Raw genomic sequence first — 21,532 nt, 5'->3', positions numbered from 1 at the left:
AAAGGACCAGAGTCTGAAATAAAATACGCAATGCAGAAAGATGCCTGATGAAGGGCCCGGGCCTGAAATGTTGGTTACCCTTCACTTCCCATGCATGCTGTGTGACCTGCTGAGTGTCTCCAGCATGTTTGCATAATTTACTTGAAAGTTTGAAACAGTGTTACTATGGTAGACTGAGAAACTACCAGTGTCCTAATCTAATTTTTTAAAACTTGAAAGTATACAAATATCACATGGAGACCTCAATTGGAATATTGTGAGCATTTTTGAGTTCCTGCTTAAGAAAAGATGTGCTGACTTTGCAGAGGGTTCAAAGGAGGTACACTAGGACTATTACCAGGAATGAAAGGGTTATCACATGAGGAGCTTTTGACAGCTCTTGGCTTGTATTTGTTGATATTCAGGAGACTGAGGGGGAATCTCATTGAAACCTTTCAAATGTTGAAAGGTATGGATAGAGTAGATCTAGGAAGGTTGTTTCCCATGGTGGAGAGTTTGGGACAAGAGGGTACAACTTCAGAATTGAAGGGTGTCCACTTGGAACAGATGTGTAGGAATTTCTTCAGCTAGTGAATCTGTGGAATTTGTCGCCACAAGCCTTTGTGGAAGCCAGGTGTATTTAAGATTCTTGCTTAGCCAGGACATCAAAGGTTATGGAGAGAAGGCCAGACAATAGGGCTGTGGGAAAATGGATCAGCTTATGGCGGGCAGACTCGATGGGTCTTCAAGTTGATACATCAGAAAAGTAGTCTGGCAATGGTAAACACAATTTTATTAAATCAAAAAGGCTTGTAAAATTGTCAGAAATTGGGAATATTCGGCAAGAAACTGTTGTTAAATGCATAAAAGATGGTAAAATTTCTGGAAAGGTTTCAAGGTAGATTAGCCTTTGATCATTTGCAAAAATGTTTTGGGAATAAAGTCAAACGACTTGACAATTTAAGAAAAATGTCATTTTGGAAGAATGCATGAAAGCATCACAAGTAAATAAGTCCAGATCTCAGGTGCAGGCAGGATGAAGTATTGTACTAAGGATCAAAAAGAATGCAAATGATTGTCTGCAGCAGTCTCCTCTAACTGGAATTTGTCCCATGGCTCCACTAAGGAGGATCATGGCTTGCATCTTATGACCAAGATGGTACTGAGTTTCAGGCCAGTCAAATTTGAGGATCCTGTATACTCTGTCTTGACTGAATCCATCTTCTGTGAGATCAAATAGTAACAATATTTCTGCAGTGCCTAAATTATAGCTGCTGGCGAGCCTTCTCTGTGTTTGCATTAACATGGAGGCTCCAAGATGTTGACACAAAGGAATTTGAAGTTCTTGTCCCTCTCCACTACTGAGCCTTCGATGAGGACTGGATCATATTCCCCCTGACTTCCTCCTGAAGTCCACAAGCATCACCTTGGTTTTGCTGACATTGAGCACAAGATTGTTGTCATTACACCATTCAACGAGCTGATCCATCTCCCTCCTCTATGCTTCATTTCCATTTGTGATTCTGCCGATAACTGTGGTGTCATCGGCAAACTTGTAGATAACATTCCATGGTCACATAGTCATGGGTGTTTAGAAGGGTGCACCTGTGTTGATAATCAGTGAGGAGCCGTTTCCAATTAATACCGACTGGTCTTCCGATGAGAAAGTCAAGGATCCAGTTGCAGACAAGGGTGCAGAAACCTTGAGTTTGTAGCTGTTTGACAAGCCCTGAGGGAATAATGGCATTGAAGGCTGAGCTGTAGTCAATAAAGTGCAGCCGTATGTATGAATTGCTGTTTAAGAGGTATCCAGAGCTGATGGAGAGTCAGTGATATTGCATCTGCTGTAGAGCAATTGTGATAATAGGTGAATTGCAGAAGGTCTGGACCTTTGGGTATGTGTTAATTCTGGCCATGATCAAAGTATTTCATCCCAGTAGGAGCTAGTGCTACTGGGGAGTAGTCATTGAGGCAGCTCACACAACTCTTTTGGATACCAGGGTGATTGATGCCCTTTTGAAGCAGGTGAGAACCTCTGGCTGCAGCAATGAGAGGTTGAAAATGTCCATGAATGCTCCGGCTAGTTGGTTCGTGCAGATTATCAGTACCCTGCCAGGTTCATCCTCTTGAATGCTGTTCTGACATGTCTCTCAGAGACAGATATCGCAGGGTGTTCAGCCTTTTCAGGGATTCTAGTAGGCACTGTTTGGTTCTTACAGTGGGAATAGGTGTTCAGCTCATTGGGTAATGAAGCATCACAGCCATCTAATAGTGTTTGCCCTGCACTCCCTGCCATAGCTGGCATGTCTCTGCCTCTGGCTTCCTCTGGAATTGCCAATTTACTTCAGAGATGACATTCTGGTAAAGATCCCGAGCCCCGGTCATAAATACCCTTGTTCTCATCCCCAGCAGTTTTCAATGCTTTAACTAAATATTAGGAATGATGTGTCTTTCCAACTTATTGGAGATTTATACTGGCATGAATATTTTTGTGTAATGTGAAAAAAAAAGCAATATTACATTTTATATATTTTGACCCATATTAATGTGGTAATTATGGCATAAATGCCCATTAAATGAAGAATTTGTCTGATTTTTTTTGAAATGCTGGATGTTGGGATGGTGACTGAGGGTATCTAACTCGTCTTTAAAATGATTTGAGCTCCCCAGTCTTTGCTTTATCGATCTGAAATGAGAAATTTCCTCTCCCCATTTTTCTTGACATTGAACATGTTTTTGCTCGATAGGTACTGGTATCTTTTAAATTGTAATGTAGGTACCTTTTAAAGTTTAACAACAAAGAGAGGAGTTGATATCTTTAATTAAATGCAGCCTTGACTTTTGCAAATCTCACTCTTTATCAGTTTGCACAAATCTCTCGCTTTCACTCTCCCCTTAACATCAGAAAAATTGCTGACATTGGGTCATAATCCCACTGGCTCCAACACCTATCCCAACTAAACCTCCCTCCCTACTACAATAATCCATTGATGACTAGTGTAAGTCTAAGGAACTGAAGTCTGGTTATGAAGTAATCCTCTGAATTTGTAATTTTGCCTATTTCAGGTAATTGCTCATTTTTTTCTTCATAAATGTTGCTATTTTCTATATCTGTTCATTTTTTAAATGTAACCTTCATAACTTTGGTCCACGCCCTTTCACCATCCCTCCCCCTTTCTGCACTGAAAACAAGTTTGAAAGACATGGGATTAGTAGGTTGGTAACATGGGTAACATGGGTGCAAGCATAAGCTTGTGGTCCAGAAGGACCTGTACTATATCTAAATTAAAAATTAAATACCTTTTTCCCTCCCCTCTGTTTCACTTTTGATGAAATGTCCTTGGTGGCTTAATCAGACCACAAATCTGGATAAGATGTCTACACTAGATGGTGAAGATCTTTAAAACCAAGACATTCTTGGTTTTGCTACTTATTACAAGTCCATGGGAATGGAATGAAGCCAAGTCCCTCACATCCATAAAACAATCCATGAAGTTGCTAAGACTGTATGGCTGCAATGATTTCAGGTAACAAAATGTCTTGGTGCAATATGGTGATTAAAGATTCATGATTCCTTTATTGCCATGTAATGATACAGAATGCGTAATACTGTATTACATAAAATTACTTTCAGGCTGCCATAAGGCAGACAGTCGCCATTAGAGAGGCCTGGCACAGACTGCTGTTTGATTCATTAACAAACAGAGCTCCAAACCTCCATGATCAAAAAGCCTTCAGCCCCCAAAGCCTTTCATGATCCAGCCTCCAGCAGCCTGCAACGCAGGCAGCTTCCCCACCCCCCACCCATAAGTCGCACACAGCATGTGTGGATCCCTCAGCCACTGAGCCCCTTGCTGATCTGCTGCTGCGGTTGCTGACCTGTGGGGTCATCTCCCATACTTCTCATTTGGGGGGGGGGGGGGCGAGGGAGAGTGTTCTCTTGTCAGTGACTCCCCCCCCCCCCTCATGGCTGTTGCCAAGCGCAGGCCCAGCTATCGTGGGCGTAGACCTAGAGGTCGCAAGATTTAAGTTTAAGCTCATGTTGGCTCCTCTAATGGACTATAATGCACTTGGGAGCTGCCAGCATTAGAATCGGGTTGAACCTTTCGGAGCAGTGCTGTGTCTTGGCTCTACGGTTCTGCACCAGGACAGGGCTACCATTTTTTTGGACGGGTAAATAAAAGGTTGGTGTAGAATCTGGGCAGGAAATTGGGATAAGATTTTGTGCAGAGCATATGAATCAATTTATTTGTATAAAGTTCCAGTAACAATTTTTTTTTGGTAAAATGAAGCCTTTGTCCTTGTACCTAATTGATTATAAATCATTTTTCATCATTTCGGGATATTCTAAAGTACTTCATAATTATTAAATCTGACAGATCTACTGTGGTTTTGGAGGAAACATGGCTGTTCATTTGCATGTGGTAACCGACAGATGTTCCACAGAAATGGGGATAATGAATTAAAGCAGCTTCCATTGGAACTGTGCTTCCCTGACAGAGGTGAATATGAGCACTAAAGGAGTCATTCAATCTCCTTTTGATTCCTCTGTCGGGGACACTTCATTGTGAACACTGAATGCAGTGCAAGTGAATCATTACTTCATCTGAAAAGATTTTTAATCCCAGGATGATGGGGAGGAGGAGGTGAAAAGGCAGATATTGCATGGAAAAATGGCTGGTAGGGGTGTAAGAACAGACCAGGTAGTCGAGGGAGTGGGTTCTTGCTTAAAGGGGAAGGTAATATGTCGTCATGGCAGAAATTAAAGGATTATCCTTTGAATGCAGATGAGATAGAAGGTGAGGACCGGATACAGCCCAAACCTCTTAAAATTAACTGCAGTTAATTGCATGGGTCACAGAAGAGGTGTTGATATTTCACTTTACAGGGAACTTGCTATTATTGACAAGGAGGCAGAAATTAAAACAAACTGACACCATAAAGAGAACACATTTTGTATACCTTGATGAAGGGCTCAAGGCTGAAACATTGGCTATGTATCTATCTTGCTAGATAAAGTTCACTGTTGGACCAGCTGAGTCCAGCATTGTTTTTACCACATTTAATAAATATACTGGACTCTTACAATAACTTTTTTAAAATCAATGTACTCATTGGGTCTCAGTTGAATTCCACACTGTGGTTTACTTTGGATAAACTGAGTTGGCCAAACAGCAAGTGAAATCAATCTGTTTGTTACCTTTCAAAGATATTTTGTGAGTTCAGTTTAAACAATTCTCCATTTCTGAAGCAGATTAAATTGAATCTACAAATTTAATACAGAAATATCCTGAGAAATCACCATCTCAGAAATTGAGCTTGGTGGATTAAACATTTATTTCTCTCAATTCCTCCATCACATCTGTTCCCATGGAGGATTTCAATGCCAGGTCATCAGAGATGTCCCCCTTAAAACTACATGGCTTTTCCACTACCACCATCAACTCTGCCCTCACACTTGTATCTTCCATTACCTGCACATTTGCCCTGATCGCCTCTGCCCCAAGCACAAGAATGAGTGGATTCCCTTTGTCCACACAACCAGCCGCCATGTACAACATATCCTCCTTCATCATTTCTGCTACCTACTACATGAAATCACAACAAGACACTTATTCCCCTCTCCATCTTCTACCTGGACTGCACCCTTCATGACTTCCTCTTCTACTCCTCCCTCCCCACCCATTTTCCATTTGGCACTTAGCCATAAGATGCTCAGTTTGCACCCACACCTTGCCCCTCTCCAGCATTTGGGGTCACAAATAGTCCTAAGTGAAGCAATATTTCATTTGTAAATCTGTAGGGGGTCATCTACTGCATTCAGAGCTCCTGTTGTGGTCTCCTTTATATTGGAGAGTCTGGGAGCAGACTGAGATCACTTTGCTGCAATATCATAGACCTCCCAGAGGCCACCCATTTCAGTTCCCCATCCTAGTCCCTTGCTGACACATTTGTCTGTGGTCTCATGCACTGCCAGAATGAAACCACTTGCAAATTGGAGGAACAACAACCTCTTCTGTCTGAGCACCTTCCAACCACATGGTATTAGCATTGACTTTTTTGGTTTCTGTTTTAACTCCCTCTCCCTCTCTGACGTTTTGTTGGTCTGGACTCTTTCCCCTCCCATTCTTCAGTCTTTATTTTGACACCTTCCTGTGGCACTTTGAAGAAGGGATCAGAACCAAAACATTAGTAATGCATCTTCCTATGGATGCTGTGAGACTGGCTGAGTTACTCCAGCATTTCTGGGTGGTTTTTTTAACCACGGTAGATTAAAACCAATCTCAGAATTTAAAAGGAGATGGTGCATTTGTGTGTCTCTGGCACAACTTTAATTTTCCTGTCTAACTTGAACATTTGTGGTCACGGGATTTTGTACAGTTAAGTGGAAGAAACTAGTCTTTCAATTAGCTGCTGTTGGGGTGATTTTTGTACCTTGTGTTCTCCCTGCACAGGAATGAGGAAGAGACAAACATTTATCCACAGTCTCTTGATTCTTCCAGTGGGTGGCAAAATGCTAAATCAGCTCATTTATTTTTGTATTCTTTCTGTAACCAAAACTCCGAGTCTTCGGTCTATCTTTGCTATTTCTATATGTATGATATTTTGGAATATATTAATAACGTTTGTGGCTCACGGTCAACTTCTTGCTTTTGTCTTTATTTCCCTTCCCCAGACCCCTAACAGTTTCTACGACTGAAATACTTCTGTCTTAAAGTTTAATGAAAAAGTTCCTGCAATTTTTCCTATTCCCCTATCACTGTTGTTCCAAAGTTACTGCCAAGCAAATTGTAATCAGAAATTTTTTTTTTAAAATCTGGATTATATAACACACACTCAAATCTAAAGTTCAATACCACTGTCCAAGAGAGGTCTGTTGGTTTTGAAGGTCCCTCAAGTGTGATAAGATTCTAAAACAAGTAGGGAGAGGAGAGGCCTTTTGTACAAGTCATCTGCAACAAATAACATTGTCTTTATAAGGTATGGTTCCAATCAGGTATAAGTGGGGGTCGGTATATATATATTCCAGCCATATTCTGTGCATACTCAACTACTGACCAATTCTCTTCATGGTTTCCGTTTTAAATTGTGGCATAGAGACAGACAAGAGGCTAACTGTGCAGCTGAGATTGTCTCCCTCCCTTGGTAAAGAAGCAAGGGTGAGGGTTATAAATGGGGTTGGTTCTATCTCCAATTTACACACCTGGAGATGGCAGAGGGTGCAGATAGACTTTAGATTTAGCGAGGATATGAGAACAATATTTTTCATCCAGGAGTTAAATGGATGGATGCAGGGACTATCACAACTTTAAATCAATAAACACTTGAAAAGCAATGAGGAAAGATGAAGGAACATTGACTCCAACCCAAAGAACCAGCCTGTTCTAATACCTTAAGTCCACAGAGAGGAGCAGGGTTTGATGCCTGGTTCTGCTGATGTTGTTTCCAAAGGAAAAACAATGCTGGAGAAATCAGCAGGTCCAACAGTGTGTGTACATTGCAAAGAATAAGATCTATAACCATTGTTTCAGGAGTGAGGCCTTCATCAAGATATGAATGAAAACAGATAGGTGTTTGAATTAAAAGCTGGAGGAGAAAGAGGGAAGAACATGAGGGGAGAAAGTTGAGACAAAAGGTGTTAATTGGATATAAAAGGAGAGAATTGATTTTGGCTTTGAAACCGAGGGAAAGGGAAGAGAGATAGCGAGCAGAAAGGTGACAGGAGAGAAGATGAAAAGGGTGATCAATGATAATGCCATATGGTTGGAGGGTTCCCAGATGGAAATTGAGGAATGTTTCTCCAATTTGCGGGTGGTCTCAGTCTGGCAGTGCATGAGACCATACGCAAACATGTCAGCAAGGGACAGGGAATTGAAATGGGTGATCACTGGAAGATCCACACTATTGCACCAGACAGAACCAAGGTGCACAGTGGGAGCAAACTCCCAGTCTGCGTCCAGTTTCTCCAATGTAGAGAGGACAACAGGAGCACTGGATGCAGTAGATGACCCCTGCAGATTCACAGGAAAGCGGTTGCTTCACTTGGAAGGATTGTTTGGGCCTATGAATGGTTGTGAAGGAAGAGGTGTGGGTGCAAGTGGATCACCCCCTGCGGTTAAAGGGGTAGGTGCTAAGGAGGTGATTGGGTGGGGGTGCCTGTGGACAATGAAGAGGGGAAATATGTGGCTGGCGGTGGGATCATGTAGTGGAAATGGTGCAAGAGGATATGTAGGAGACGGAGGCTGGTGGATCGGAAGGGAACCCTGTCCTTGTTGCACGTGCAGTACCGGGCAGATATGCGGCTGACGGAGGATCTACGGATGAGGGCCGTGTTGATGGCAGAAGAGGGGAAGGCACGTTGATTAAAGGTAGACATCTGATGATGTGGCATGGAAGACCTTAGCAGCTGAATTGTGTTTTAAGAAAGAAAATTCCTTTACGAGTTATGTCGATGTCTAGTTCATGAATATGCATTTAATAAAGAAAAATATTTTACAAATCAAAATATTTATTCTTTCAGTACAATAGTGAAAAATAATCCACGATAACGTGTATATTGGCAGGGTAAGTAACTACTGATGGTCAAAAAAAATAAGCAGTGATACATGTAAAAACACAATGGTGGGAAATCTCAGTGGGTCAAAGATAAAGATACATAACCAATGTTCCGGCCTAGAGCCCTTCATCAAATTATGATATTTTTATTTTCATATTTTATTGGCGCATGTAACAAAACTAGAAAATTTTATATTAAAATCAATATCTGTTTTATAATTTTTCTCCCCCTCCAATGCAGAAAAGCCCCAAAGAAAGATGGAAAAGAAATGAAAAAATAGACTTTTTAGCAATACTGGATATTACCTCATTAATAAATTGTGACCTATTTATTCTAATATTTACAACTACAATTATATCTTTTAAGTATGAAGTATATGGAACAATTAAACACTACTGTGTAATATATAACACAATTCAAAAAATATGTATATAGGGGTTTTTTTAAAAAGCACACAAATAACATCTAATAAAGTAAAATGAAATAAATTGAGTGAGGCAGGGAAGTAACAAAGTTTGTACCAAATTCTACCAATTAACATATTTTAAATTACTTAACATCTATAATTGATATTTTAAAGGTTTTTCTACATGACTCTAAAAATACATCTTCATCTGAACAATGACACGTTGCAGGGTTTCATTGCAAACGAGTCTAAGTGTCCGTGTGCGTTTCCTTGTTCCCACCGACCTCTCCTCTCTCCTCTTGTTTTGCCTCTTCCCCGGGATTGGGGACGGGACCGGTGGCTTCCCCAGATTCCACGTTGATGGGGACGAGCCGCTCATCCACAGCCGGCAGCGCCAGGCGGGGGGCTCGAACCTGTAACCGACCGTCCTGGGACAAGCAGCAGTTCACAGCTTGAGCATCGACGCCGTCCGGCAGCTGGAATTCCCTCCGCAACTCTTCATATTTGTAGCTGGAAGAGCCGCTGCCATCGTCGCTCTTCTTCTCGCGGCTCCCGGTCACCAGCACTTTTCTTCCAAGCACTTTTACCTTCAGTTCTTCCGGGGAGAATCGCAGCACATCCAGCCACAGGGAAAAGCCATCTCCATCCTCGCCCACTTGCCCGCTGTCGCCTTCTCCAGCGGCAGCCGCTCGCTGCCTCTGCTCCCTCGCTCCTTCGCCCCTGAATTCTTTCACCAGCTCCTCAAAAATTCGCTCCACGAAGCCCGTGACTTTTCTCGTGGCCTCCGCCCGTTTCCACGCGGTGCATTCGAGCGGCTCAAAGGCGGCGAGTGGAACGGGCCACAGGGTGTGCACAGGCTGCGGGCACAGACGGCAAGGGGACCAGGTCCGGCAGCTCAGCATCGTCTCCGCGTCTCCTGTCGCTGCTCTGAAAGCGGCTGCTTGTGAACGGGCAGATCTCAGTGGCTGAGCTGCCGCAGCCCGCGGGACGCACACCTTATATATCCCGGGGGGCAGAGACCCAGGCGCTTCCAGAATCTGCTGAACATTGCTGGGCTCCGGACGCGGGAGGTGAACAGACTGACTCCGCCTCTAAACTGGGAGGTTTCACCCGGTGACTCACCGACATCACCCAGAGACTTCCAGCCTGTTCTGAGCCCATGACGACACGGGGAGGCGCAGGGATGCAGCGTTGATTCAAGCAAAGTTGGTTCCAAAGTATAAAGTTGGGACATGACGGCAGATGTTAAAAGCATCGAATATTACAGCACAGAAACACTGCCTTCGGCCCTTCTAGTCTATCCCAAACTATATTCCTCCTTAACCCCCCCTGACCTGCACCATGGTCCTGCCGTCAGTGCACCTGTCCAAATGTTTCGTAAATGTCAAGACTGAGCCTGAATTTACCAATTCAGCTGGCAGCTCGTTAACTGCTCCTGCTCGCGTTTACTCAATCTACACCATGAGGACCCCAAAAACACAGGGTTACTTAAACAAAAGTAGTTTTGAATTATATTTGAACAAGAAAACAGAATTGATCTTTAACTTATTACTTAACCTACCTAACGACTTAATCCCCCTCTAATACTAAGCGCAGGTGCATGTCATGTATATTTAAGATTAGAAAAGTTCTTTGGCTCTCACTGGTTGCAGGCAATTCTTGAACTGTGCACAGAAGTTAGCATTAACAAAGTTCACCAGCCTTTGGTGCTTAACAGGCAAACAATTACCACTCAGGTGGGTTCTTGCTGGTTTTCAGAGATTCCTTTTCCAGGACATCCACAACTGATTGCTTCTCAATCAGTCTTGCTGTCAAAACTTGCCCCCTTCAGGGTTCTTCAGGTGATTCTCTTTCTTTCAGGTCACATTTCAGACTGCCAGTCTTCTCCTTCAACCAGGCAGCCTTCCAAAGTTTGCCAGCTTGTCCTTCTTGAACTGATTATTTCCTCTCTCTCTGTTTCACACCCTCCCTCTCTGAGAGCAAAACACTTCTCTTGTCCCTGCAAAGATCACATGCTCTCCCAGGCAAGCTGTTGTCTATAATTTGTTGCCTCCTGCAAAAAGCATTCTGCAAAAGTCCTGCAAATATTCTGTGTTTTAAAATGTGTGTGTGCAAGCTGCTCTAACAATTCCTCCCAAACCACCTCTAAATACTCTGTCACAGTACACTTCTGCCAAATCTCCCCTCATTCTTCTACACTCCAGGGAATAAAGTCCTAACTTGCTTAACCTTTCACTGTAACTCAGTTCTTCAAGTCCTGGGAACGTCTTTGTAAATGTCCTCTGCACTCTTTCAATCTTATTGACATCCTTCCTGTTGTTAGGTGACCAGAACTGCACACACTACAAATTTGCTGAGTCCATGTCTTGTCCAACTCTACCCTAATAGCAAACTCCAAACCTAAATGTTTGGATTTATAAAAGCTAATGTGCCAAAAGATCTCTTTCTGACCTTGTTTACCTGTGACGCCACGTTCAGCGAATTAAGTCTCTGTATTCCCAGATCCCTCAATTCTACCGCATTCCTCAGTGTCCTGCCGTTTACAGTGTTCAAAGTTCAGATTTATTGTCAGTGTACATACTTTTCATCACATACAACCCTGAGATTCTTTTTTCTTGCGGCAAGGCAGAATTACCACTTATTGGTAGTGCAAAAAAAGCACTGTACTCAAGAAGACAAAAAAAAAGAAATAGCCTGCAATGTAGGGAGGAGAAGTCAACTAAGTTCAAACGTAAGATGCTTTAAATGAATCTCTGAATGAGTTTGTCATTTAGGAGTCTGATGGAGGAGGGCAGCAGCTGTTCCGGAACATGGTGGTGCGAGTCTTGTGGCCCCTCTACCCTTACCTGATGGTAGCAGCAAGAACAGGGTGTGCGCTGGTTGGTGTGGATCCTTGATGATTGGTGCTGCTCTCTGACGGCAGCGTTCCTTGTAGACATTCTCAATGGTGGGGAGGGTTTTGCCTGTGATGTCCCGGGCTTTCTGTTTTTGCAGGGCTTTCTGCTCAGAGGTATTGGTGCCTCACACCACAACGTGATACAGCAGGCAGCAGACTTTCCACCACACATCCGTAGAAATGTGCCAGAAATTAAAAGATTATACTTTGAATGCAACTGGGATAGAAGGAGAGGGCTGCTACTGGCCAAACCTCTGTAAAGTTAACCATAGTTAATTGCATGGGTCACAGGAGAGGTGTTGGTATTTCACTTTACAGGGAACTTGCTATTAGTGACAAGGTGACAGCAGTTAAATCAAACTGACTCCATAAGGAGAACACATTTTGTAGTCCTTGATGAAGGCCTCAAGGCCTAAACGGTGGTATGTAACTTTATCTTAGCTAGATAAAGTACGCTGTTGGACCAGCTGAGTTTCTCCTGCATTGCATTTTACCTCATTTGAAAAATATATCAGATTCCTTTTTAAAAATCTATGTATTCATTTGTTTCAGTTTAATTCCACACTGTGGCTTGTTTTGAATAAACTGAGTTGATCAAACAGGAAGTGAGAACAATCGATGTTTGTTACCTTGAGACCACAACTGGAGCACTGGATGCAGCAGAAGACCCCTGCAGATTCACAGGTGAGAGAGGAAGTGTGGGTGCAAGTGGATCACACCCTGTGGTCACAGGGATAGTTGCGAAGGGAGGAGTAGACATGGGAGTCAAGGAGGGAGCGGTCCCTGGGGGGAAATGAAGAGGGGAGGAGAGGGGACGCTGTGTCTGGCGGTGGGATCATGCAGTGGAAATGGTGCAAGAGGATATGCAGGAGACGGAGGCTGGTGGGTCAGTCGGTGCGGACAGGGGGAAATCCTGTCCTTGTTGCACATGGGGGTGGTGAGGGACCGGGCAGATGTGCGGCTGATGGAGGATCTACGGGTGAGGGACGTGTTGATGGCAGTAGAGGGGAAGGCACGTTGATTAAAGGTTGACATCTGATGATGTGGCATGGAAGACCTAGGCAGCTGAATTGCGTTTGAAAAAAGAAAATACCTTAACGAGTTATGACTATGTTTAGTTCATGAATATGCATTTAATAAAGGAAATGAAACAAAACAAATAGTTTACAAATCAAAATATTTATTCTTTCAGTACAATAGCGTAAAATAATCCACGAGAACGTGTGTAGTGGCAGGGTAAGTAACTACTGAGGGTCAAACAAACAAGTAGTGATACAAAGGTGGGAAATCTCAGCGGGTCAGAGATAAAGATACATAACCAACGTTCCGGCCTAGAGCCCTTCATCAAATTATGAGCAAGTTCATTGATATTTTAAAGGTATTTATGTGTTACTCTAAAACTACATCTTCATCTAGACGTTGACATGTGGAAGTTTCATTGAAAATGAGTCTGTTTCCTTGTTCCTGGAGAATTACTACTCGACCCGCAGTCATTTATTGAAGATTTAACCATAATCTTGGAGATGGGGTTTGAAAAGTACCTTCAGGTAAAACACCAGCTATTGATTTGTGACGTCGAGTTCAATGCAAGCAAAATTATTTTTGGCCATCGATCCTGTTTGATGTCACTGATGCAAAATAGTTTTCAAACCTTCCTGAAAATTCATCGATGAGTCATTCATGTCACTCATTCTTATTTAAAGCAACGCTGAGATTCCGCTGTTATTTTCTGCTCCCGCGTCCGGAGCCCAGCAATGTTCAGCAGATTCTGGAAGCGCCTGGGTCTCTGCCCCCCGGGATATATAAGGTGTGCGTCCCGCGGGCTGCGGCAGCTCAGCCACTGAGATCTGCCCGTTCACAAGCAGCCGCTTTCAGAGCAGCGACAGGAGACGCGGAGACGATGCTGAGCTGCCGGACCTGGTCCCCTTGCCGTCTGTGCCCGCAGCCTGTGCACACCCTGTGGCCCGTTCCACTCGCCGCCTTTGAGCCGCTCGAATGCACCGCGTGGAAACGGGCGGAGGCCACGAGAAAAGTCACGGGCTTCGTGGAGCGAATTTTTGAGGAGCTGGTGAAAGAATTCAGGGGCGAAGGAGCGAGGGAGCAGAGGCAGCGAGCGGCTGCCGCTGGAGAAGGCGACAGCGGGCAAGTGGGCGAGGATGGAGATGGCTTTTCCCTGTGGCTGGATGTGCTGCGATTCTCCCCGGAAGAACTGAAGGTAAAAGTGCTTGGAAGAAAAGTGCTGGTGACCGGGAGCCGCGAGAAGAAGAGCGACGATGGCAGCGGCTCTTCCAGCTACAAATATGAAGAGTTGCGGAGGGAATTCCAGCTGCCGGACGGCGTCGATGCTCAAGCTGTGAACTGCTGCTTGTCCCAGGACGGTCGGTTACAGGTTCGAGCCCCCCGCCTGGCGCTGCCGGCTGTGGATGAGCGGCTCGTCCCCATCAACGTGGAATCTGGGGAAGCCACCGGTCCCGTCCCCAATCCCGGGGAAGAGGCAAAACAAGAGGAGAGAGGAGAGGTCGGTGGGAACAAGGAAACGCACACGGACACTTAGACTCGTTTGCAATGAAACCCTGCAACGTGTCATTGTTCAGATGAAGATGTATTTTTACCAGTAATATTTTTAAATCAATAATTTTACTTATACCCTGAAAAAAAGGAGCAAGCCCAAAACGTTGGTTATGTATCTTTATCTTTGCTCCATAAAATACACTGTTGGACCTTCCGGCGACCTCCAGCAGTGGGTTTTACATGTATCAGTACTTCTTAGTTAACAGTCTATCGTTGCTCACTCTGTTCACGAGGATTGTTTTACATCATTGTATTGAAAGAATAAATATTTTAAATATGAAATATTAGTTTTGGTTCATTATTTAATAAATGCGCTTTCATGGACTACACACAGACTTAGCACGTAAAGGTTTCCGTTTTCTTTTCTTTTCTCATGCACAATTAAGCAATTATATCGAACTCCGTTCAAGGAATATAAACAGCAACTCTGGACTCTGCCCGCTCGTGGTTCCTGCGGGTGACAGTGAGGAGCGATGGTGCAGCTCTGGGAATTTAAGAGGGTTGTTCCTTTGGGCTTAACAGTTTAATATCAACACGTGTGAGCAAAGACAAAAGGACTTCCAGCAGAAATTTTGAGTTTAATACAACTGTCCTTTGTTTTGCCTTGACTCCAGTGAGATGCGGACCATTTCTGGCAGTGTCGCTTAAGCTGTTTATATTGAGTCTGTAACAGAACTGTCTGACAGCCATGGGTGAGGCACACAGAGGGATACCCAATGATGGTCTCGCAGGTCGCAGATGGCATGTTGGCAGCGCCAAGGAACATGACGGTGTACAAAAATCTCCGTTATGTGGAAGTATTCCGTCATTTGTTTGAGACTACCCTGTGATTTGGAAAGAAGGAACGCACCGTTTCGCGGTCAGAATTGGTGCCAATCCTCAATTCGGCACCAAAGGGGCTTTCAATGAGTAAAAACACACAGAAACACAGCCTCCATAGACGGGAAAGATATACTACCACTGATTCGGACCTCAGCCCTTCTTATGGTATAAGCAAAGAATCAGGAAGACGTCAGACTAAAGAGTCCCGACTGATAAGAAGAAAGGTGAGAATTGATTTTGTCTTTGTGAAAGAAGACAGAGAGGAAAGAAAAAGGGGAGAGAGACAGGTCTGGGGGAAAGGAGCCGGGGGACGAGGTGGTGGGGGGTTGTAACGGAAACCGGAGAAGTTGATGTTAATGCCATCCGGTTGGAGGATGCCCAGACAAGATCATTCAATGTGGTCTCAAGTCTGGGAGTGCATGAGACCGTGGACAGGCATAGCAGTAAGGGAATGGGCCGGGGAATTGAAAGGAGTGCCCACTGTGAGAGGAACTCCACTGCAGTGGAGGGAGCCCAGGTAACCAAGCGATCTCCCATCTGAGTTCAGTCTATCTGAGGTAGGGAGCACAGGATACAATAGATGACACCTGCAAATTCACAAGTGTTGTGTTGCTTCACTTGAATGTTTGGAGCCCCGACTGGTGGTGTGGGAGGAGGTGTTGGGGCAAGGTGAGGCTCTCCTGCAGCCTCAGGGGAACGAGTCAAGGAGGAGTGGTCCCTGAGAAGGGGGCGGCTATGAGAATATGTGTCTGGTGGTGGGATCACTTTAAGAGGTAGGGGGAATAGTGGAGGAGGATGTGTAGGGATGAGGAGGCTGGTGCGGTGAGAGGTGAGAAACCTGTCCTCTCTGGGCGTGGGGGCGGTGAGGGTCAGGGCAGATGTGTAGCTGATGGAGGATCTACGGGTGAGAGCTGAGTAGATGGTGGTCGATGGGAAGCCACGATTTTTATGTAGGAGGATGTCTCCAATCATCTGCCATGGAAGCTCTTAATAACTTAATTGTGCATGAGAAAAGAAAAGAAAACGGAAACCTTTACGTGCTAAGTCTGTGTGTAGTCCATGAAAGCGCATTTATTAAATAATGAACCAAAACTAATATTTCATATTTAAAATATTTATTCTTTCAATACAATGATGTAAAGCAATCCTCGTGAACAGAGTGAGCAACGATAGACTGTTAACTAAGAAGTACTGATACATGTAAAACCCACTGCTGGAGGTCGCCGGAAGGTCCAACAGTGTATTTTATGGAGCAAAGATAAAGATACATAACCAACGTTTTGGGCTTGCTCCTTTTTTTCAGGGTATAAGTAAAATTATTGATTTAAAAATATTACTGGTAAAAATACATCTTCATCTGAACAATGACACGTTGCAGGGTTTCATTGCAAACGAGTCTAAGTGTCCGTGTGTGTTTCCTTGTTCCCACCGACCTCTCCTCTCTCCTCTTGTTTTGCCTCTTCCCCGGGATTGGGGACGGGACCGGTGGCTTCCCCAGATTCCACGTTGATGGGGACGAGCCGCTCATCCACAGCCGGCAGCGCCAGGCGGGGGGCTCGAACCTGTAACCGACCGTCCTGGGACAAGCAGCAGTTCACAGCTTGAGCATCGACGCCGTCCGGCAGCTGGAATTCCCTCCGCAACTCTTCATATTTGTAGCTGGAAGAGCCGCTGCCATCGTCGCTCTTCTTCTCGCGGCTCCCGGTCACCAGCACTTTTCTTCCAAGCACTTTTACCTTCAGTTCTTCCGGGGAGAATCGCAGCACATCCAGCCACAGGGAAAAGCCATCTCCATCCTCGCCCACTTGCCCGCTGTCGCCTTCTCCAGCGGCAGCCGCTCGCTGCCTCTGCTCCCTCGCTCCTTCGCCCCTGAATTCTTTCACCAGCTCCTCAAAAATTCGCTCCACGAAGCCCGTGACTTTTCTCGTGGCCTCCGCCCGTTTCCACGCGGTGCATTCGAGCGGCTCAAAGGCGGCGAGTGGAACGGGCCACAGGGTGTGCACAGGCTGCGGGCACAGACGGCAAGGGGACCAGGTCCGGCAGCTCAGCATCGTCTCCGCGTCTCCTGTCGCTGCTCTGAAAGCGGCTGCTTGTGAACGGGCAGATCTCAGTGGCTGAGCTGCCGCAGCCCGCGGGACGCACACCTTATATATCCCGGGGGGCAGAGACCCAGGCGCTTCCAGAATCTGCTGAACATTGCTGGGCTCCGGACGCGGGAGCAGAAAATAACAGCGGAATCTCAGCGTTGCTTTAAATAAGAATGAGTGACATGAATGACTCATCGATGAATTTTCAGGAAGGTTTGAAAACTATTTTGCATCAGTGACATCAAACAGGATCGATGGCCAAAAATAATTTTGCTTGCATTGAACTCGACGTCACAAATCAATAGCTGGTGTTTTACCTGAAGGTACTTTTCAAACCCCATCTCCAAGATTATGGTTAAATCTTCAATAAATGACTGCGGGTCGAGTAGTAATTCTCCAGGAATTTACTGGATTGCTGACATGTACACGTGGTAGCTCCTGGAATTTGGAATATTCCCTTCTCATGACATCGCCAGCGTCGGAGCTTCATTCCTCTCTGCGGTCATTTACCCTGCTATCTGGTTGACACGGGTCGCCAGAAACGAGCCGTCGCTAGTCATGTCAGAATAAATGGTCTCAATGGTTCAGATGATCTTTTGTAGAAGTTGCGAACATCTTGGTGTCAAACGAGTTTCAGAGCACGAAAACAGGCTCTCCGGAGTAGAATAGAACAGGCTGCCGGCGCTGTGACTGCAGCGGGATGCAGAGGTGCTGGAGAAACTCACGCATCGTCGATAGACAATCAACGTTTCGGGCCTGAGCCCTTCGCTAAGGTATGAATGAGCCATCGGTTCAACCTGTCCAAGCCGACCAAGCCCGCTTTCAGCCCATATCCCTTTTAACCATTCATATGTACCAGTGTAAATGCATTTTAAACGTCACAACTGTACAGGCTTCTAGCTGTTCCAGCTCGTTTCATTTTATCCCCCTTTGGTCCCTTTTAAACCATTCCCCTCAAATCGATGCCCTCCTTCTTTTAGATTCCCCTACAATGGGAAGAGAAACGTGCCTTCTACATACCACTCATCATTTTATGAATCTCTCCACCCCCCCCCCCCCCAAAAGTATCCTAACTTCCTGGGAGAAAAGTAGCACTCTATCTTCAAATCATGTGAATGTTTTCTGTAAGATTTCCAGCTTAATCGTGTTTCCCATAGCTGAGCTACATTTGCTCAATATTTTTCAAAGTAGTCCCACCAGCATCTTGCTTAGTTGTAGCAGATCCTCAACACCTCCATGCAATGCCATTACATTATTTAAATACTAGCCATTTCACATTCCTATATTAGACATTGGAATTTTGGCATCTTATCTGCTTATATGGCTGCTCAGTCCATATAAAAGTTGTCCTTCCCAAATGCCTTTAAACCTCCCACCCATTATCCTAAAAAATATTGTAGCCTCTGCTACAAGGATCTGTTTCTAGCTATGTCAACCATCTTCTCCGCTTCACTAAAAACTCATCACATTATGTTTTTCCTCATAACAGAAATGCTCTATCCCAGAAGCCATCCTCATGAACTTCCTCTGCATCCACTCTGAACTGTGACCTGTTTACATCACCTAGCCATGGCCTAACTCTTCTTTCTTCTTCTTTCTTTGGCTTGGCTTCGCGGATGAAGATTAATGGAGGGGTATGTCCACGTCTGCTGCAGGCTCGTTGGTGACTGACAAGTCCGATGCAGGACAGGCAGACACGGTTGCAAGGGAAAATTGGTGGGTTGGGGTTGGGTGTTTCCTCCTTTGTCTATTGTCAGTGAGGTCTTCTTCAAAGGAGGTTGCTGCCCGCCGAACTGTGAGGCGCCAAGATGCACAGTTGGAGGCGATATCATCCCACTGGCGGTGGTCAATGTGGCAGGCACCAAATTTCTTTAGGCAGTCCTTGTACCTCTTCTTTGGTGCACCTCTGTCTCAGTGGCCAGTGGAGAGCTCGCCATAGAACATGATCTTGGGAAGGCGATGGTCCTCCATTCTGGAGACGTGACCCACCCAGCACAGCTGGGTCTTCAGCAGCATGGATTCGATGCTTGCGGACTCTGCCAGCTCGAGTACTTCGATGTTGGTGATGAAGTCATTCCAATGAATGTTGAGGATGGAGCAGAGACAGGGCTGATGGAAGCGTTCTAGGAGCCGTAGGTGATGTCGATCTTAGTAGCTGATCAATACACCAATATAACTATTCTATCAGTATTAATTTTCATGCCATCTGTAAATTTACAAAATTATTCCCTCTATATTTATATCTAAATCACTAACACACAGAACAAACACCAAAGGTTGTTCCTTGTTGTATATGGCTCACATCTTCCTCTGCCTCTGTATCATTACCCTCTGTAAATACTTAGACGACATCAATATTTAAGACTCCACTCTGCACCCCATTTATGTCCAATCTTGTACCTCAGCTCCACTTCATCCACCAAGCCCCATCTTGATTCCTTAACTACTCAAAAATCCATCAAAAGTGATGTATAAATTCAATGTGAGCATCCACAGCCTCTTTCATGAAAAATCAAAGATTCACAATTCTTAATCTTCCTTGTGCAGAGAAAATGATTGAAGCTGGGCAGAAAACGCAAATCAACAAATGATGTAATATGGCAAAACATAGCCTGATCAGTGTATTTCAAGATGTCAAAAGGAAAAAAAAAATCAGATTAAAATGTCAAAAATCAGATAGCTTCACCATGACTAGAAATGGGTAACAGAAATCTTTTACATTTCTTAGAGACTTTCAAAAAATTTATTGTGTTATACAAAATAATCAACAATTCATAGAAGTTGAGTAACCAATACTAAAAGAAACACAAGCTGGAAAATCCTCCATTAACTAGTGAAGTTGAATTTTAAAGCGGTTGCTAATCATTGAAGCCTTGAAGCTGGTTCTTAACAAGAGTTTACTTTGACCTCGCCCTCATCTTCCTTCGCTTGCGTTTTAGCCTATTCAGGAATAGAAGATTTAAAATAAATCCAAAGCTAGCAAATACATACCCCAAAACGAACAGTCACAAAATTGAACTCTTAACAAAAATCTATAACATTTGCAAATTTTTTGTTTAAGTGCAAAGAATTTCCCCTTTCTTCTCAATACTATCTTATTCTGGAACAACTCAGCAAGGCATGAAGAATTGCAAGCTTAATGATATTATTTTATGAGGGTTGGAATTGGAACAAATAAATTCAATAAAAGAAAAAAAGAAACTTATGAAACCTTTTCAAACAGAAAAAGAGATGCATCTTGAGATAGTCCAAGTTGAATTTGAGACTGCAGTTACGTTTAACATTCTTTTTACCCAATACGTCATTCCAAAGCCAGAACACGGTCCATGCTTAAATGTCTGATTTAAGCTGAGAAGGGATGGAGTATAATATTACATTTCATGCACAACCATTTATACAAGTGAACAGGAAATTTCAGAATTTTACTAATTTCAACTCTGAAAATTGTTGAGTCTTTACCTCTCTAACAGCGTGTCCCATTGTTTCGAAAATGCTTTTGACAAGTGTACTGACCTAACTACTTTTATCTTTAAACAGATTTTTTTAATAGCTATTCGTCTGTAGTGATGATCTTAAAACCTTTGTCTCTGGGAAAATAGTTTTTGCTTTATATTAAAAAAAAGAAAATAAATATCCCTTTATCACAACATTCTTCAATGTAATCAAAACTCAACTTAATTCCAGCATTGTCCACCAATCAGGAATTTGTATCTATTTTAGCGGTTTACATCTCTATCAAAAATGTACTGCTACTAGATAACTAATTACTCCATGGGAAACAGATACTTTAACCTTAATCTTACAGCGAAAGCTTTGTCATAAAATGCAGCACGAATAGCTGCAAACACATTCCAAGTATAGTAAAATCCCCAGCATCCAGAAAAAATAAAAAACGAAGAAATAAATAAGTAATAATAATTGGAACAAATAAAAATTTAGAATTGCCAAAGTAAATATTCTCTGAAGCAACACACTATAGCCGGCCATTGCTGCTCACAGCTGGGGCGACTCTTCTAAAGTGTCTCCTTATCCCCACCTCTTAAGAGTCTTTATATTTATTAGTACATTAGAAAGGCTTTATCTATAAACTCTGTCTGTGTGTGTGTGTGTGTGTGTGTGTGTGTGTGTGTGTGTGTGTGTGTGTGTGTGTGTGTGTGTGTGTGTGGGGGGGGGGGTTTGATTAAGATGGAGGGATGGTTTACGGAGCAGATAGA

General features: G+C 43.9%; 4 protein-coding genes across 4 annotated transcripts in view; 2 read left to right on the top strand and 2 right to left on the bottom strand.

Moving 5' to 3' along the window:
- Window positions 1–8,470: 8,470 nt before the first annotated feature.
- LOC138747728 (heat shock protein beta-11-like) lies at window positions 8,471–10,006 on the bottom strand. The gene has a single exon (XM_069907241.1). It carries the CDS (start codon window positions 9,842–9,844, stop codon window positions 9,191–9,193), a length of 654 nt encoding a protein of 217 aa, XP_069763342.1. The 5' UTR covers window positions 9,845–10,006; the 3' UTR covers window positions 8,471–9,190.
- A 3,486-nt stretch (window positions 10,007–13,492) lies between these two features.
- LOC138747173 (heat shock protein beta-11-like) lies at window positions 13,493–14,691 on the top strand. Its single transcript, XM_069906156.1, has one exon. It carries the CDS (start codon window positions 13,508–13,510, stop codon window positions 14,390–14,392), a length of 885 nt encoding a protein of 294 aa, XP_069762257.1. The 5' UTR covers window positions 13,493–13,507; the 3' UTR covers window positions 14,393–14,691.
- Window positions 14,692–16,329: 1,638 nt separating this feature from the next.
- LOC138747726 (heat shock protein beta-11-like) lies at window positions 16,330–17,528 on the bottom strand. Its single transcript, XM_069907239.1, has one exon. The coding sequence runs from the start codon at window positions 17,511–17,513 to the stop codon at window positions 16,629–16,631; it is 885 nt and encodes a 294-aa protein (XP_069763340.1). The 5' UTR covers window positions 17,514–17,528; the 3' UTR covers window positions 16,330–16,628.
- A 160-nt stretch (window positions 17,529–17,688) lies between these two features.
- Window positions 17,689–21,532, top strand: part of kat2a (K(lysine) acetyltransferase 2A) — a 33,646-nt gene continuing 29,802 nt past the window's right edge. Inside the window, exons 1-2 of the mRNA XM_069904962.1 lie at window positions 17,689–17,706; window positions 17,921–18,091. Coding sequence (XP_069761063.1) covers window positions 17,689–17,706; window positions 17,921–18,091 — 189 coding nt within the window. The remainder of the gene's footprint in view (window positions 17,707–17,920; window positions 18,092–21,532) is intronic.

The sequence above is a fragment of the Narcine bancroftii genome, chromosome 12 (genome assembly GCF_036971445.1).
Source record: "Narcine bancroftii isolate sNarBan1 chromosome 12, sNarBan1.hap1, whole genome shotgun sequence".
Taxonomy (NCBI): domain Eukaryota; kingdom Metazoa; phylum Chordata; class Chondrichthyes; order Torpediniformes; family Narcinidae; genus Narcine; species Narcine bancroftii.
The sequence above is the reverse complement of the archived record's forward strand: the minus strand, read 5'-3'. Positions and strand labels throughout refer to the sequence as shown.

Bases quoted from the DNA above. Each gene is read 5' to 3' on its own strand.
- LOC138747728 (XM_069907241.1), bottom strand. From the start codon at position 9,844: ATGCTGAGCTGCCGGACCTGGTCCCCTTGCCGTCTGTGCCCGCAGCCT.
- LOC138747173 (XM_069906156.1), top strand. From the start codon at position 13,508: ATGAGTCATTCATGTCACTCATTCTTATTTAAAGCAACGCTGAGATTC.
- LOC138747726 (XM_069907239.1), bottom strand. From the start codon at position 17,513: ATGAGTCATTCATGTCACTCATTCTTATTTAAAGCAACGCTGAGATTC.